Source organism: Taeniopygia guttata, chromosome 1A (assembly GCF_048771995.1).
Source record: "Taeniopygia guttata chromosome 1A, bTaeGut7.mat, whole genome shotgun sequence".
In the NCBI taxonomy this organism is placed as follows: domain Eukaryota; kingdom Metazoa; phylum Chordata; class Aves; order Passeriformes; family Estrildidae; genus Taeniopygia; species Taeniopygia guttata.
The window spans coordinates 23,790,335-23,805,720 of record NC_133025.1 but is presented as its reverse complement, the minus strand read 5'-3'; the positions used below and the strand labels follow the sequence as shown (position 1 = coordinate 23,805,720).

Sequence of the window (15,386 nt, the reverse complement as noted above, 5' to 3'; positions counted from 1 at the left end):
TAGGTGGCAGGATGCCGAAGGGCTCCGCGCTGCTGTCCTGAAGTCTGGGCGGGTTTAGCCCTGCCTGTACATATTGTCTGAGGACATGATAAAATGCGGACAGTTTCCTGGAGTCCTGCCTGCCCGCGTTTCTTACTGGTTTTGTCATTAATAAAGCAGAATAGGGAAGGATTCGAGGTCTGAGACACAAAGGAGCCCGGTGCGGTGACAGCGTAAGAGGGCACTTGTTGGCTCGGCAATCTAAGAAAAGAATTAGGCTAAGAGAAATTCTTTGTGAAAGCACGGCGGCGTGTAGCGAGAAACGTTGAAATAAAAGGTATCTGCAAAGTTTGCAAAAAGTAACAGCTAGTTAAATTGTAGCGCAAACTATAAGTCCGTAGAAAAGTACGTTCGCTTCTCTACAGAGCCAGTTTAGAGGGCAGAGTCTGCTCGATTCACAAAGCATGGTCTTTTCCATTCGTCTTTTTTTTTAAGTTACAGAAATGAAAGGGCATTGGAGTGTATAAATATCAAAATAAAGCAGAAAATAAAATAAAATCCTGTACAGAATTAAATCAACATGTTCTCTTTTCTTGCTTCTTGTCATCTTTGTCTCTCTCAAATATGATTTCTGCTGTGCGCCATTAAAGCAGTGATTTTGTTTGTATGTCACACATATAAAGCTTCAGAAGTAGCCTTAGTGTTAGATCTGGGTGTTTGAGCTAAACTTACTAAAGATACAGCTTCAGTTCCCATTCGTCTCGGTCCAGGTGCGGGCCTGACAAAGAACTTGAAAAACTGAAGCAAGTGTATTTTGAAGTGGGTATGCCTGTCCTGGGCTGACCGCTCGCCCTCCGCCTTAAGCCCGTGTGCCGGTGCGCTCGCCCCCGGGGCCGCGCAGAGCCGTGGGGCGCTGGACGGGGCTTCTGGCCGCGGGTACCCACCAAGGCCAAGCGCCGGCCTGGGCTCCCGCGGGTCCCGGTGGGCTGCAAGCAGGCGCCCTGTGCACTGGGGCGGGCTCTGGGTGAGCAGCTGCGCGCTCGGCAGGGCGAGGGGGTGTCCACGCTCCGACGGGGCTGTCCTCGCTGCGCTGTCCCCGCCGCCCTGGACACAGGGCAGAAGGCCCATCTGGAGGGGCGGCTCCCCCACCTCGGCACTTGGTCAGAAGAGGGGTTTAGTGCCGGGGAGAGGCTGAGGACCCGGGGTGGGTGGTTCGGGAAGCTGAGTCGGCAGGTGGAGGTGAGGGGCTGGGCTAGAGCCGTCGGGGAGCCGGGGAGGAGAGGGTCCGGGGGGAGCGGCGGGGCGCGCCCGGTGCGCGGTGCCGGGCGCGGCGGGGAGGCGGGGGAGGAGCGGCGGCGGCGGCAGCGCACGGGCTGGAGCCCCAGCCCGCCCGCCTTTGAACCGGGGCAAAGCAGAGGCGGGGAGAGGGGCCGGGGCAGGAGGCGGACGGTGACATCAGAGCGGCCGGGCGGATAAGGTGGGAGAGCCGCAGGAGCGGAGTGGGCGAGCGAGGCGTCAGCGATTAGCGGCTGCCTCCGGTTCCCCGCTCACCGCATCTCGCCGCACCTCACCTCACCATGCAGAGGTCTCCCCTGGAGAAGGCGAACATCTTCTCCAAACTTTTCTTCAGGTGGGAACCCCGGTGTGGCGGGACGCGTGCGGGCGGGGGCAGCGGGCCGGGCTGGGCAGCGGCGGGGGAGCTCAGCGGGGCTCCGCGCCCCCCGCCCGGCCACTCCGGCGAGAGGGGAACCGAGCACTGGGCGCCCATTAGCTCTGGAGTGGTCTGCGGGGAGAGCGGCGGGAGTCTCGCTCTTGATGAGATCACTCTTTTTTGTTGTTGTTGCTGGGGTTTTAGCACCAGGAATGGGCTCTGTCAGGTGTCATAAACCTTTGCTGGACCCGAACAGATGAATTTATGACATAATTTGAGCAACCTTTGGTAGTTGCTCAACTAGTTAATATCTTATTTCATGTAAACTTTGAGGACACTGTGGGGTGGTAGGGAGCAAGGGGAAATGCTCTCAGAACAAGGATTCCTCCTGTTTGGCTCTTTGAGTGTTTAGCACTTGCTCAATGTGCAAGTATAATATATGATCTTACTGTAAACAGTTCCTTGCAAGCTTTGAAAATGTTCTCTTACAAGCAAACTCCCTAGTGACTTTTCTTTCTAAAACCTTCAAATAAAAAGCGAAGGAGCCAATACTAGTGCCTGGGCACAATGTACTTTGTAAGACAATATGGAAGATGAATAAGTCTTATGTGACATCGCTAGAAATGACACTGTGAACTGGAAGGAGCAAATAATCTCTTTGGCATTGGCCCACACAGCACTGCTTTTGCCAGAGTACTGGTTCCCTCTTTTGTTACTGGAGGGTCTCTTGCATGGCAAGGAAGGGTGAGAGGAAATCTTGTGTAAGATGTGAACATGATGACTGAAGTGAGAGTGCATGGTGTAAAACTATAACATTGTCGTGAGGTCTCTGCCTGAAAAACTGAGGGCTTTTAGCTCACTTTTAAATGCTTTTGGGATAGCTTTCAGCAGGTTGGTCTGCACATTTTTGAAGTTTCTTAATGGGACTCTGTATGAGTCACTGTTGCCTGTCTCTCCCCCTTTGGTGCATGTTAGCCAGATAAAATAGCAGGGAATAATCCAAATATAACCTGTTCCTAAAGTTTTACCAACATCCAGGTAAACATAATGATTTTATATGTTTTCTCCAATGGTGCTGCAGTGGGAAAAAAAGCCTTGTTTGCTGCCAAATACTGTTAGAATCAGAGTATGCATGACAGGGGTGTACATGATGTACACAGTAATGTGTACATAAATGATGCTTCAGTCAGTGCTCCTGTCAAGTATAAGACAGAATCTGTAGGAAATAATTCTGTATCTTAATTTAGTAGCTTGAGGGGGCCACTTGCTCTATTTAATTTTATTTATTTACAAACTTCTATAAATTTATCATCCTAGAACCTAGGGTGTTGAAGGTGTGAAGAAAAAAACCAAATAAGATAAAGCAAATACATTTCTGATTCCTACCTATTCAGATGCGGTTCTTGCTCATTAAATATGTAATTAACCATCCAGAGGCCTGTGCTCACCTTTTAAATCACAGTCTTTAAGTCAATTGAATGTTGTTTTAATCATGTTTGTCATGCATGATGCATTATACTGTACCAGCTTTTGGTCAGGTGACTGTAACCAAAGTGATAATAATAAAATATATGAAGTTAAGGAGATGTTCATGATGAATATTAACTAGAGCAAAGAAATGGAAAAGAGATGTAGGGAGAGAGATTGCTTTTTTCAGTGATAATTAAATAGTTGTTATCAAGTACAACACAGTACATGTTTCAGTGAAGTGACTTTTATGAGAGTCTGCAGTGCATTTATGTGTGAAGTACCAATCTGAATATAATGTAATAAGTTGAAGATCATATTAGCACAAGTGATGTTAAAATATTAACTATGATTGTTCAGGAAATCTTGCTGATAAATATATTACTATTTAATATTGTACAAACTGTTATCAGCTATAGGTGCATAAACATATTGGCAAGGTTTTATTGCTTCATAATCTATCCTGTTTGGGTGGGAGAAGCAGGTTTAACATGTGTTAAAGTCAGACTGTAGCTCTTTGCTCATAACTGAGTAGTTTCTACATGTATTGATTGGACCTTTTTTCCTTAATTCTTTATGCAAAAAAAGTTAGAAAATCTCTTGGTATAGAAAGAGTAGTATCTTATAGAAAGTGTTACCTTTGTATTAGTGGTAGTGATACTACTGGGACAAAAAAATTGCTAGGAGTAGTCATGATAGAAAGTATTTAAAATAAAAAATGCATTTTCACCCCAAATTTTAAATAGTTTTGGTTTAAAACCTGAGATTTGGTGGTTAAGAAACAAGTGGTTTGAGATCTTCCATTAGGGGGACACTTAGAAAACAGAAAACACTAGATACTAAGAGTTTGGGGTTTCAGAGATTGTTTTGTGTTTTGTTGTATTTTCCTTATTACATTTTCAGAGTTGATCTCTTTTGTTCCCAACCTCATGCAAAACATTCTTTCTGTTCTTTGGCAACTTTTGACCTTGCTTAAAGAAAACAGAGTTTTATGCAGAAGCAGTCAGATCATCATATGCTTAGCTTCATATTCATTGTGCAGATTCACTTTAGTCTTTATAAGCATTACTTACTTTCTTTTGGAGTTTTAGGGTTATGCAAGGTCAAGGACATACCTTTTGTCACAAACAATATCAGACTACTTTGCATTCACCTAGTTTTTATTGAAAATTAACTGAGATCAGGAAGTCTTGTTAATTAATCAATTTTTATCTGTGAACTGGCACACAGAGGTATTGCTGGAGTTTCAGAAATGACTGCAGCTATGAGAAAATTCTGGTTTTATTACTGTTCCGTTACAAGCAACTTTAGACATAAAAATACAAGTTCTCAAAAAGTAATCCTTGTGCTTGTGTCCAACTCATTAAGCATATACGTTTGCTTTGGTACCTATCAATCTTGACAACTCTTTGCAGGACCTAGTACTTTAATGCCTGATTCATTATGAAATCCAAATTAGAAATAACTCAGCTTTTGTGTCAAGTTTTCTAATGGATTCAGTCAATCAGATCTGCTCTAGTTTCTTCTTGCTTTCCAAACCAGAGAAAAAGAAACACATTTATACAGCTGTCCAGGGGTTCCTAGAACAATTTAGCCAGTATGGGATAAATGTTAGATTCATTCTTCTGCCCTGTGTGCATTGTGAAGGCTAGGAAAAGGAATTCAATTCTATACCTCACCTCTTCTAGGAAGAAAGACCAAGTGTTAGCAGTGTTTGGCAGTGAAGGTGTTTTAGTTCTCTATCTCTGGCTCAGCTACTTTTTAGAGCATAAATCCAGAGTTATTCTCTACTCTTCTGAATAAAAAAACTTATTTGCAAGCCTAATTCCTGGTGTGAAGCTTCTTATGAAGTCTGCTAATAACCTCTAAGGTGGATAAAAAAAATTCAGGACTTAAGTCTTGAAAGTACTCAGCCCCTGTGCTACAGTAATGTTGTTCTATCACTCTTTGTAGCTTAATTCAGTCATAATTTCAAGATTAAGAGTACCTTGTACAAGATAGTTTCTGGCATTTTCGTGAGAATTAAATTGATTCCCTTCAGAAAAAGGAGCTAAAGCCAGACCTTCCCTGGGTAGTCCCTGCTCTATCCTTGAACTGCATATCTTAGAATTCAATGACAACAAGTTACTTAGGATTTTTATTCTTTAGTTGAAAAATCTTGTGTTTTCCTTGCAAAGTTTGGGATTTAATGTGTACATTTAAACGTTTCTCCTGAAACTGTTTCTAGTTCCTAAAAGTTCCAGATTTTGTATAGGAAGCTTAAATGCCTAATTCATGTGTATAAATTTCACTCTGGAGGGCAGGTGTCTGGAAATTGTCATAACCAATATATATTTGGACCCTCCCTTATCAATACCTAGCTATAGCACTTTGGTCACCTTTCCCCTTTGAAGAAGGAGCCTCTGTTACAGTAGCAGGCGAATGGCAGAGTGTCATGCCTCACTTTCTAGGGCAGTCACTTATAAAAGACAATTTTTCTGTAGTGTGTTCTTAGGGCCCAGTATGTATCTAGCCCTGATGAGCTGCCTTTCACTGATCCCAGGCAATTGTAAATCCTGGCTGTTAGTGATAACCAAGCACAGATGCAGTTGCAGCACAGGTGGCCCTGTGAGGCTACCTGATCATCTGTCTGCTGCCACCAGTGGTCCTTGCAGAGCTGCTGGTCTGCCAGTCCTTCAGAGCTATCTAAAACAGCAAGGTGTCAGCTTCTGAAAGTCACATGGTTCAAAGATGTGCATGCAAGTTTTGGACTCCTTTAGAAACAATTCACTTCTCTTGCCGTTTCCAGGGTAAAATATGAAACTTGAAGTGAACTGGAGAAAGGCAGCAGAGTCTCCTACACTTTAAGTAATTTCAGCCAGAGGAATATCTTCTTTAACAATAAGGCTAAGCTGTGCCCTTGGCTCAGCCTGATAGTGCATCCTTGGTCTAATGACCAACAGTGCAAACCTTGTGTAACACAGGGATCTTCTCTGGCTGCTTTGTAACTCTAAAGCACAGATGCCTAGATCAAGTTGCATCTGACTTCTGAAGTATATTTAAAGTCTGTTTTCTTCCTGCAGGAAGAAGACTTACTATCTTGATACTCAAAATAAATTATCAAACATTTGAAATATTTGCAGACCTCTCTGTACCTTGTTATTTTCTATATGCTTATTTCGTTTTGGTGAGATAGAAAGTAATCCATCCAAATACTTGATTTTTTTTTAATACTGTAGGCAGTGACATGGTTAGTAGATTTACTATCTGTATTATAGACGCTTCTAAATGCCCTGACAGAAATTTGAAATCCTCTGTGCTATGCAAAATATTTGATAAGGCAGTATATTTTGAAGATCTTGAAGCCCAAGCAGATAGTATAAAAGATGGTTAAAAAAAAAGTTTCTTTACTAATTCTGTCAAGAAGAAAGTGGGATATATAAGGATTGTGGTTTGTCCCAGAAATGTGTGGTGGAGTTAGTGCAATCTGCCTGAAAACTCTGGTCAGAATTTTGATTGCGCAAGGATATTTCTGGTGCGACAGAATATTTCTGCAGTGAACAGTTATCACCTCTTTCATACTGAAGAATCTGAGTCTCTCAATGTGTACATTTTTGGAAATGCTAAATTTCAAAGTGGTGGGAATATTGTGACTTATTGCAAGAGTTCAGATGTTTCTGTTATCTTGGTTTATGCTTTTTCTCTCCACCCACCGCCCCAGCTTTGCAGCATACGAGTGTAGGTATAGTTGTGGAGGCAGGATGGTGCCCACTTGACATCCAGGTAGTGTGTCCTCTGAAAACATCATGTCCTCTGAAATAAGTGAGTTAAAGGTGAAAATTAACTAGTATACAAGGAGACATTGAAGCACTGCCAGATTTTGCCATGTGAATTTGTAGATGCAGTTCAACTGCCTTCCATGCAAGTGGGAGTACGCCTGGGTGAGACAAGCAAAACCTCAGAGGCTGTTTACATATCAGTCCCTCTCTTAGAAGCAAAAGGATCTGCATGAGCTCTTTCACTCAGCAAATAGCTAATCCAAGGATGCATTGTCATGAAACTCCCCAACTTAGGAGAGAATAAGTAGGCATTTAAAACATATTTTGAAACACCATTTTTCAATTTAACCCAGAAGCTTTTCAATTTAAACCAGAAGGAGAAAATCCTAAGTGATGGCTGGTAAAAGTACTTGGTTTAGGTACACTCCCATATTTTAATGTTGACATTTATCCTTAATTTTTTCCCCTTACTTTTATAATAATGTGAACCTTTGTTGTATTCTAACATCTCCCTGTTGGGAGTCATTCTGACATCTCACTTTAACTTTCACCTTTACTAATTTTTAAGATAATCTGTAAGTTCTGGAATGATTGTATTTCTCTGTAGGTAATAATACAAAGGAAACAAAACCACAGAGGTCTCTCAATGATGCATTCCTCAAAGTCCAAGACTGTTATGGAAATCAAAAGATATGAGGCATTTTCTCATTAATTTGCAAGAATCATGCTAAGGAGTAGCATCATAAAGAGAAAATGGCAAAGAGCAAGTAGTAAGAGAAGCAACACCTAATTCAGGGTTGATTCCATATTACTGTAATGGTAATTTACTTTTTGACCCTTGATATTAAAATTAAATAAATTGTGACTGTGTTCTCCTCTTTGTTTATACCTGACCACGTATCAGTCATTGGGGTGGGATCCAAATCATAGTTTTGGAAAGGGCCATTGCACTTGATGTGCAACTTTTTGTTATTTTATTATGAAACATATCTTAAAAAATCCATGGCTAACACAGTGAAGTGATAATTTGAAATATGTTGCTATCACTTCCAGTGACACATCTAGAAGATTTTAAAATTCAGTTAAATCACGAATAGCACTGAGCTCTGCTACAGTTTTGCTGATGCAAACTTTCTCTTATGTTTCTTGTTTTTTCAAAGGATGAGGGGAAAAGAAATCTTTCTCTTATTATTGCTGAGGGATATATAATTGAGAAAAAGAGTGAAGATGGAGGAATATCCTCTCCTAGTCAGCCCAGCTGTAGGTATATGCTGAAAGAGCCTGGCAAACCTTGTTCATAGCACATCATCACCACTGCTTTTTTGTTAGCTTTCTTAAAGAAATATTTGAAGCATACCTTACACTTGACTTTGGTACATAAACAATTGACAGATTACAATGCAATTAATATATTCTGTCCTTCTGTCTTGTACAACCTATCCCCTGATGTGCTTTGTTTTCTCTGGACTTCTGCAAACTGAAATATGTTGACTACCTTACTAATTGTAAGGAAAAAAGTATTGAATTTCTGTTAAAAAAGTATTTATCAATTAGATAATAATTTGAATAAGTGTCACTTCACAAAAACTGGGCATAAAAGACAAGACTTCCCCAAGAATTGTTGAGGCATAATCCTAATTAAGATTTGCTATTGAAATCCCAGGGTTTCAGCAGAACATTGATTATTCTTAAAATGGTGCTGCTCACAGCTAGTGGCAGAGTCAATAATATTGCAGCTAAATACTTTCCATGTCAAATAACACCTCATGGGGAAGAATTGTTTATTAGTGAAGAAATTAAAATCTTAATTTTTGTGATCTGGGGAAAAACAACTGCAACAAAAAACCAGAAATCAGTAGGGTCTGCATTTATCTTTGTTGAAACCCTGCAAGAATTATATTTAAATATTAAGCTATATTGTATTTGTTTGTTTGTTTGTTTATAATGGGAGAAATGCTAAAGTTAATATAGTTTTCAGAATATATAACATGCTATTTCAGTAGGTTGTTATTGAAAACAAAATAACTGCAAACCTACTCTGTTGAGGGTAACCAAGGGGCTGGGGGCAGGAATAAGGCTGTTGTGCTCCATGGGCATGCTGACTTGTCCCATCTGTTAGCAAGGATCACAAAAAGCTAGGATCACCTCAGAGAAGACAGCTGGTGGTGCAGACACTCTTCTGGAGAAGCAGTATTTTGTGTGGTAGAGCCACTTCCAGTATAAAGTAAGCAACAATTTACAATTTGCTGCTGCTGGAGCGATGGGTATCTTTTGTGGGAGGATGGCAGTGCAGAGCCTCCGGCATAGTCTGGTCAGAGGAATTCTTTGGGAACATCTGAGATCTACGTGGTACCTCAGCCTTTTTTTGCAGTTGGTAAGAATTAATGGCTCTACAAGCATCTTGTAAAACTTAGGCTCTAAAGCACCATAATTACAGCTTGATGATGTTCTTTCTTCCCTGGCCTCCCCCCACCTTTCCCTTAATTATTAGAAGGAAAGATAAATTAAAGCCAGAGGCACTTTTCTTGCTCTCTTCATTGAATTTTAGGACCAGTTCCTTAGGAGTTGCAGTCGCTATGCTTAACTATATTTTGCACAGGTATTAATGCTTTATAGAGGGGAGTGAAACCATGGTCACCTCTGCGCTGCACAGTAGATGTTGCTGTGCTGTGCACAGAGCAGCTGTTGAAATGGCACCAGTCTGATCAGCGACCCTTGCACTAGAGCTGATCTCTTTTGCTGGTCTTGGGTAGCCCAGCACCACTGTTTTGCTGCTGTCTCATCAAACTGTGCTTCTTGATCTGAAGAGCCTGATGGAGCTAGGATATTCCTGTGCTCAGGGAGAAGATCTGGGCAGTTGGCTTAGCAACACAGATGCCCCTTCTGTCTTCAGTGACATGCAAAGCAGCCTTAAGGAAGAGTCAAATCCTATTGACAAATTGTCTGTGTTAATACTCTCTGGAAAGCCAAAGACATCTGTCCTATTGATACAATTTGAGTGGGATGACTCTGAACATGCAGAAGAAAGCAATAGCTGTAATAAGAAATCTGTTACATACTGCTTAAGTAAATGACAAAGAAATGGTCATTAGAAATCTACCAAACAGTGTATATATATATATATTTAATATTTACATATCGAGCTCATAATGTATGTTTTACTACAAGCAGTAGATAATGGATGTGGAACTTGCCTTCTTTTCTTCTTTCCTCCTTGAAACTTATTCCCTGCTGGGTTTCATATGTGTGTACCCATAATAACATTCCTAGTTAGTGGCAAAACTCTCACAGCACTACAGGTTTCTCTGTGAAAGGGTTCATTAAATGCCAGCAAGTAATCCGATGGCATTTGCTAACATAATGCTGTAAAGCCAATCTGTTTCCCTTCCTTCTTATTCTCTTCCTTTCAGAATACATTTCTCAACAACCTCAGGAAAACCTCAGCTTTAACACTGCTTAATTGTTTCCAAAAAGCCAAAAAATTAGAAGAGTCATATTCCTTGACAAACTCTAATTGAGCTATATCACCTAGTGTTATGGAAACATGGATAACTACAGATTATATTGCCAGTTAAAATAAATTCATAGTCATTTTGCATTTCAAATCTTTGCAAAGAATCTAGAACATAATGGCTAATGGAATGCTATAGGAATCTGGCAAAAAAATTTGTTTTATTAGATACTTATGTGGTTTAGGTCTAGTATATTCCTTTTAATAAAACACAAACTGTCTCGCTCAGTTCTTGACTGCACAACTCAAGCAGCTGTTGAAAATCCACCTTGAGACAAACATCACACATGAGGCCAACTCCTCCCACGATTACCACCCCACCCTGAAGCCACTGGGCACAGGGACACAAACTGGCCAGATCTCGTTAGGGTGGGACTTCCAGGCAAGGCCAGGGCAACTGGGAGATGAACATCTCTGGGCAAGCCCAGCCAGCAGCTTGCAGAAGGAAGCAGGCTGCAGACAGGAGGTCCCTGGGGAAGGAGTCAGCACTGCTCCTTTGGCTGGCTGGAGGAGTTCATCTAGCACAGTTGCAGCTACCGTGATGAGCAGTGAGATGAGGAGGAGGACTGCATACGTCTGTATCAAACTCTGACTTGGGAGGGGAGGGTAGTTTAGGGACCACATAATTTTGATGGCAATGACAAATGCACCTGGTTAACACAGGTACAGCACTGAGTAAAATGAGAGACATTTCTAGAAGTACAGAAGATCTGCTAAGCATGCTGCCTTCCCCAAATGATAATACAGCCACTCAGCTCTTTCTAAATGCAGTCACATTTTGTTAGTTCAGGGTGTGGCAAAATGCCAGGGTAGGTGTTAATCAAAACAATAAATAAAATCAAATATGTGGAGGGAAACAGTGTAATAAAAATGTTTTCTCAAAACATAAAAAGTGAAACTGTAAAGCATTTATCTTTTTTCAGGTTGGGAATTGCTTATTGCAGTCTCAAAGCATTATTAAGGGGCTTAGGAAGGTTATTACTTAGCTACAGTGTTGTGAATTAAAGAAGTTGCCTAGGAAGTATGTTACTTCCTTGTATCAGCTGCAGTAGTGGTTTTGTGTCCCATAACTTGTATTCATTCTGTCATTACTGAAATATCTACGTATATGGGACGTTGGTCAAGCTGAGAACAGAAATTAATGAGAGTTTCTGTTTCTGAATGGCAAGGATTAGCCAGTTCTCCACAAGATGTGCACAAAGCCAAGAGCAACTGCTCCTTTCTGTCTTCAGGATCTGCTAAAATAAAAATCAGTACCTGATATACCATTTGCAGTAATCATGAAAGACTTTCGTGTAAGTGTTACATGTAATTAAAAGGTTTTCTTCCAATCCATTTTATCTCTGAAAAATATTGGCTCCTATTTCCAGTAGTTGTAAAGTTTATGGATGTTTTATCATCTCCAAATGGTAAAATGAGAGTTCAGTGACTTGACTCTACAAAGTGGACTCTCCTAACTCTCCCTTCCTATAATGTACCATGAATCACATGTTATTTCTCAGCTACAGTGGTGTGAAAGACTGAGCTAGAAGTCATATGATTCATCTGAAACCATACTATTATTGCAGAAATGAAGGCTACTCCTTCAATTTATTAGAGCATGTTCTCTTTGCATGGGTGTGATATAACCATGCACTTGGGAAATATCTTGGTGCTTTACTGAATTATGGGGATTATAGTCTGCCTCTTGCAATTTGTAACTTCATTAAAGTAAATGTTAAAGTGTGCATGTGTGTACACATATTTGCACACAAGTAGTTTTCATCTGTTGTGATAAGGCCTTTTTGCACTTTTGTAGTGCTCAATCATGTTTTTTTACCTTTGTATCAACTTTTTTGCACCTTCAGAGGCTGCAATTGAGAATGTGGATTACTTTGTGTGTATGACTTATGTTCTTACAGGCATACAGGTAAGCATGTACAATAAGATGTTTGCATTTTCTGAGTGACTGTGGAAAACATTATTGCATATATTTTGTAGCTTTTAGTTCTGGTTTACATGGAAGTATGATAGCAGTCAACCACAAGCTATTTCTTTTGCAGGCACTTAATTTTTTTTAGAAAGTATTTTTGTTGATGACAGTAAAGCAGAAATTCAAGTAGTTTCAAAATACACCTTTAGTTCAAAATAGTTCTTATGTCTGATCTAGTCCTTTGCTTTCAAAAAGATTTCTGAACAGAATCTGGTGAAGGTTTTTGTATAAGTTGATACTTGGAGAGTCATAGGCCTTTTTGGATGTGAATTGTTTGATAAAATTAGTCATGGCTTATAAAGATTTTCTCTACAGAGTAGCCATTTGGAATAGCCTTTTCCTGCTTTGTTTTGTCTCAGCATGCCCTTTAAATTGGCATTGAAATTTTAAACATGACATTTGGGGAAAAAAAAGCAAAATATGTGTATAATGGAGACATTGAATATCTTATGAGGAGTCTTGTGCAAGATTTGTGTTGTTAAGTGCATATTGCAATGCAAGATGTCATAGAATCATGGAATGGCTTGTGTTGAAAGGGATCTTAAAGATTGCCAGGTTCCAACCCCCCTACCATGGGCAGGGACACTTTCCAATAGACCAGGTTTCTCCAAGCTGCATCCAACCTGGCCTTGAACACCACCAGGGATGGGGCATCCCCAGCTTCTCTAGGCAACCTGTTCCAGTGTCTGGCTACCCCCACAGTAAGGAATTTCTTCCTAATATCTGATCTAAACTTGCTCTCTTTCAGTTTAAAGCCATTCCCCCTTGTTCTGTCATTACATGGCCTTGTAAAAAGTTCCTCTCCAGCCTCTTCTGGAGGCCCACTTTAGGTTCTGGAAGGCTGCTCTAAGATTTCCCCAGAGCCATCCCTTCTCCAGGCTGAACAATTTCAATGCTGCAAGCCTTTCTTCATAGGGAGAGGTTCTCCATCTTTCTAAACCTCTTCATGGCCTCCTCTGGACTCGCTCCAGCAGGTTCCTGTCCTTCCTGTGCTGAGTACTCCAGGTGGGGTCTCCCCAGATCAGAGCAGATAGGAATGAGACTTACATGTCCACTTTACTGTAGTTCTGATTTATTATTCATTTATATGGACATAGCACGTAGCATATTTGGAAATACTGAACAAAGGTTTCAACCCCCTGTTCATTTGTCTCCTGCTGACTCAGTAAGAAGTTTGGGACATGATCCCACCCCAAAACTATAAAATGCAGCAGTTTCACAATTATTCTTTTAATATTATGTCAATATAATTTTGTAAATATAATGCAGGCCTGCACTATATTGAGTCATATATGTGTGTGTATGTGAGTGCACGTGCACGTAGATATACTTGGATGCTGTGAGAAAATATTCAGGGTGAGACAAAGCAATTCCAGAATTAATGCTAGAATATTTTTAATTCTAACTTTTTTTTTTTAATATTTACTTAGATGGACAAACCCCATTTTGAAAAAGGGTTACAGACGACGGTTGGAGCTCTCAGATATTTATCAAATCCCTTCTGCAGACTCTGCTGATAATCTTTCTGAAAAACTGGAAAGGTATGAACGGTTAATTACGTAAATTATTTTCAGGAATCACAATGCAATTTTTATTACAAAGCTTTTGGATGAAATGTTTAAATAGTGTTTTGTGCAAGCTGATTGCACACAGTTGTACTTTGGACATGACTGTGATCCCTGGTGCAGATGTACAACCCAGATGGTCTAAATATACAGGTACCTGTGATATCTGTCATTGATCACAGAATCACAGAATATGCTGAGTAAGAAGAAACTTATAAGGATCATCAAATCTTCATCCTAAAGAATCACACCAAGATTTCTCCAAGAATCACACCATGTGCCCAAGATCATTGTCCAAAAGCTGCTTGGATTCTGTGAAGCTTGGTGCTGTGACCACTTCCCTGAGGAGCTGTTCCAGTGCCCAAACACCCTATGGGTGAAGAACCTTTTCATAATATCCCACCTAAACCTTCCTGACAGAACTTCAGGCCATTCCCTCGGGTCCTGTCACTGGTCACCACAGGGAAGAGATCAGTGTCTGCCCCTCCTCTTCCCCTCATGAGGAAATTGTAACTGCAGTGAGGTCTCCCCTCAGTCTCCTCTTCTCCAGGCTGAACAGACCAAGTGACCTCAGCCACTTCTCACATGTCTTCCCCTCAAAGCCCTTCACCATCTTCATTGCCCTCCTTTGGACACTCTCATAGCTTTATATCTTTCCTATATTGTGACACCCAAAACTGCCCACAATATTCAAGGTGAGGCTGCCCCAGAGCAGAGTAGGGCTGGGCAATCCCCTCCCTTGCCTGGCTGGTGTTGCTGTGCCTGATGCCCCCCAGGACACAGGTGGCCCTCCTGGCTGCCAGTGCACTAAAAATTAAACTTGCCATCGACCAGGACCCCCAGGTCGCTTTCTGTGGTGCTGCTTTCCCACATCTCATTCCCCAGTCTGTTCATACATCCAGGGTTGCCCCATCCCAGGTGCAGAGCCCAGCACTTTGTGATGTTGAGCTTGTGTTGATATGTTTAGTGACTGCCCCATTCTCTATTTTGTCAGGGTCTCTCTGCAGGACCTCCCTGCCCATAAAAGGGAGGCTCCTCAAACAGCTCCACCCAGTTTTGTATCATCTGCAAACGTGCTCAGTATCCCTTCCAGTACAATGTCCAAGTCATTCATGAGGATGTTGAAGGGCCAAGGATGGAGCCCTGTGGAATCCCACTAGTGACAAGTCACCATTCTGGTGTCACCCCATTCACTGTAACCCTTTGTGCCTGACTCATGAGCCAGTTTCTCACCCACCACATAAAGTGTTTATCCAGCTGAGTGCTGGACATTTTGTCCAGAAGGATCCTGTGACAGACAGTATCAAAAGCTGTGCTGAAATCCAAAGGGATTACATCAACTGGCTCCCCTTGGTCAGCTGGGTGGGTCACCTTGTCAGAAAAGGAAATCAGGTTTCCATTCATGAAGCTGTGCTGGCTGTAGCCAGTGATTGTCTTGTCTTTCAGGTGTTTTTCAATACCTCCCAGAATAATCTTCTCCATA

At 41.4% G+C, this 15,386-nt stretch overlaps 1 protein-coding gene across 3 annotated transcripts in view; it reads left to right on the top strand.

Annotated features, from left to right (window-relative positions):
* The first annotated feature begins 1,090 nt into the window (after positions 1–1,090).
* The window catches only part of CFTR (CF transmembrane conductance regulator), an 87,969-nt gene continuing 73,673 nt past the window's right edge, over positions 1,091–15,386 (top strand). Inside the window, exons 1-2 of one of the 3 annotated variants that reach the window (XM_072921614.1) lie at positions 1,091–1,218; positions 13,769–13,879. Coding sequence is in view for 2 of the 3 variants with exons in the window: in XM_030257297.4 (XP_030113157.4) it covers positions 1,557–1,609; positions 13,769–13,879 (164 nt within the window). In the remaining variant the exon portion in view is untranslated. Of the gene's footprint in view, positions 1,219–1,340; positions 1,610–13,768; positions 13,880–15,386 lie in introns of those variants that run through there. The other 2 variants (XM_030257297.4, XM_072921613.1) reach the window with 2 other exon arrangements.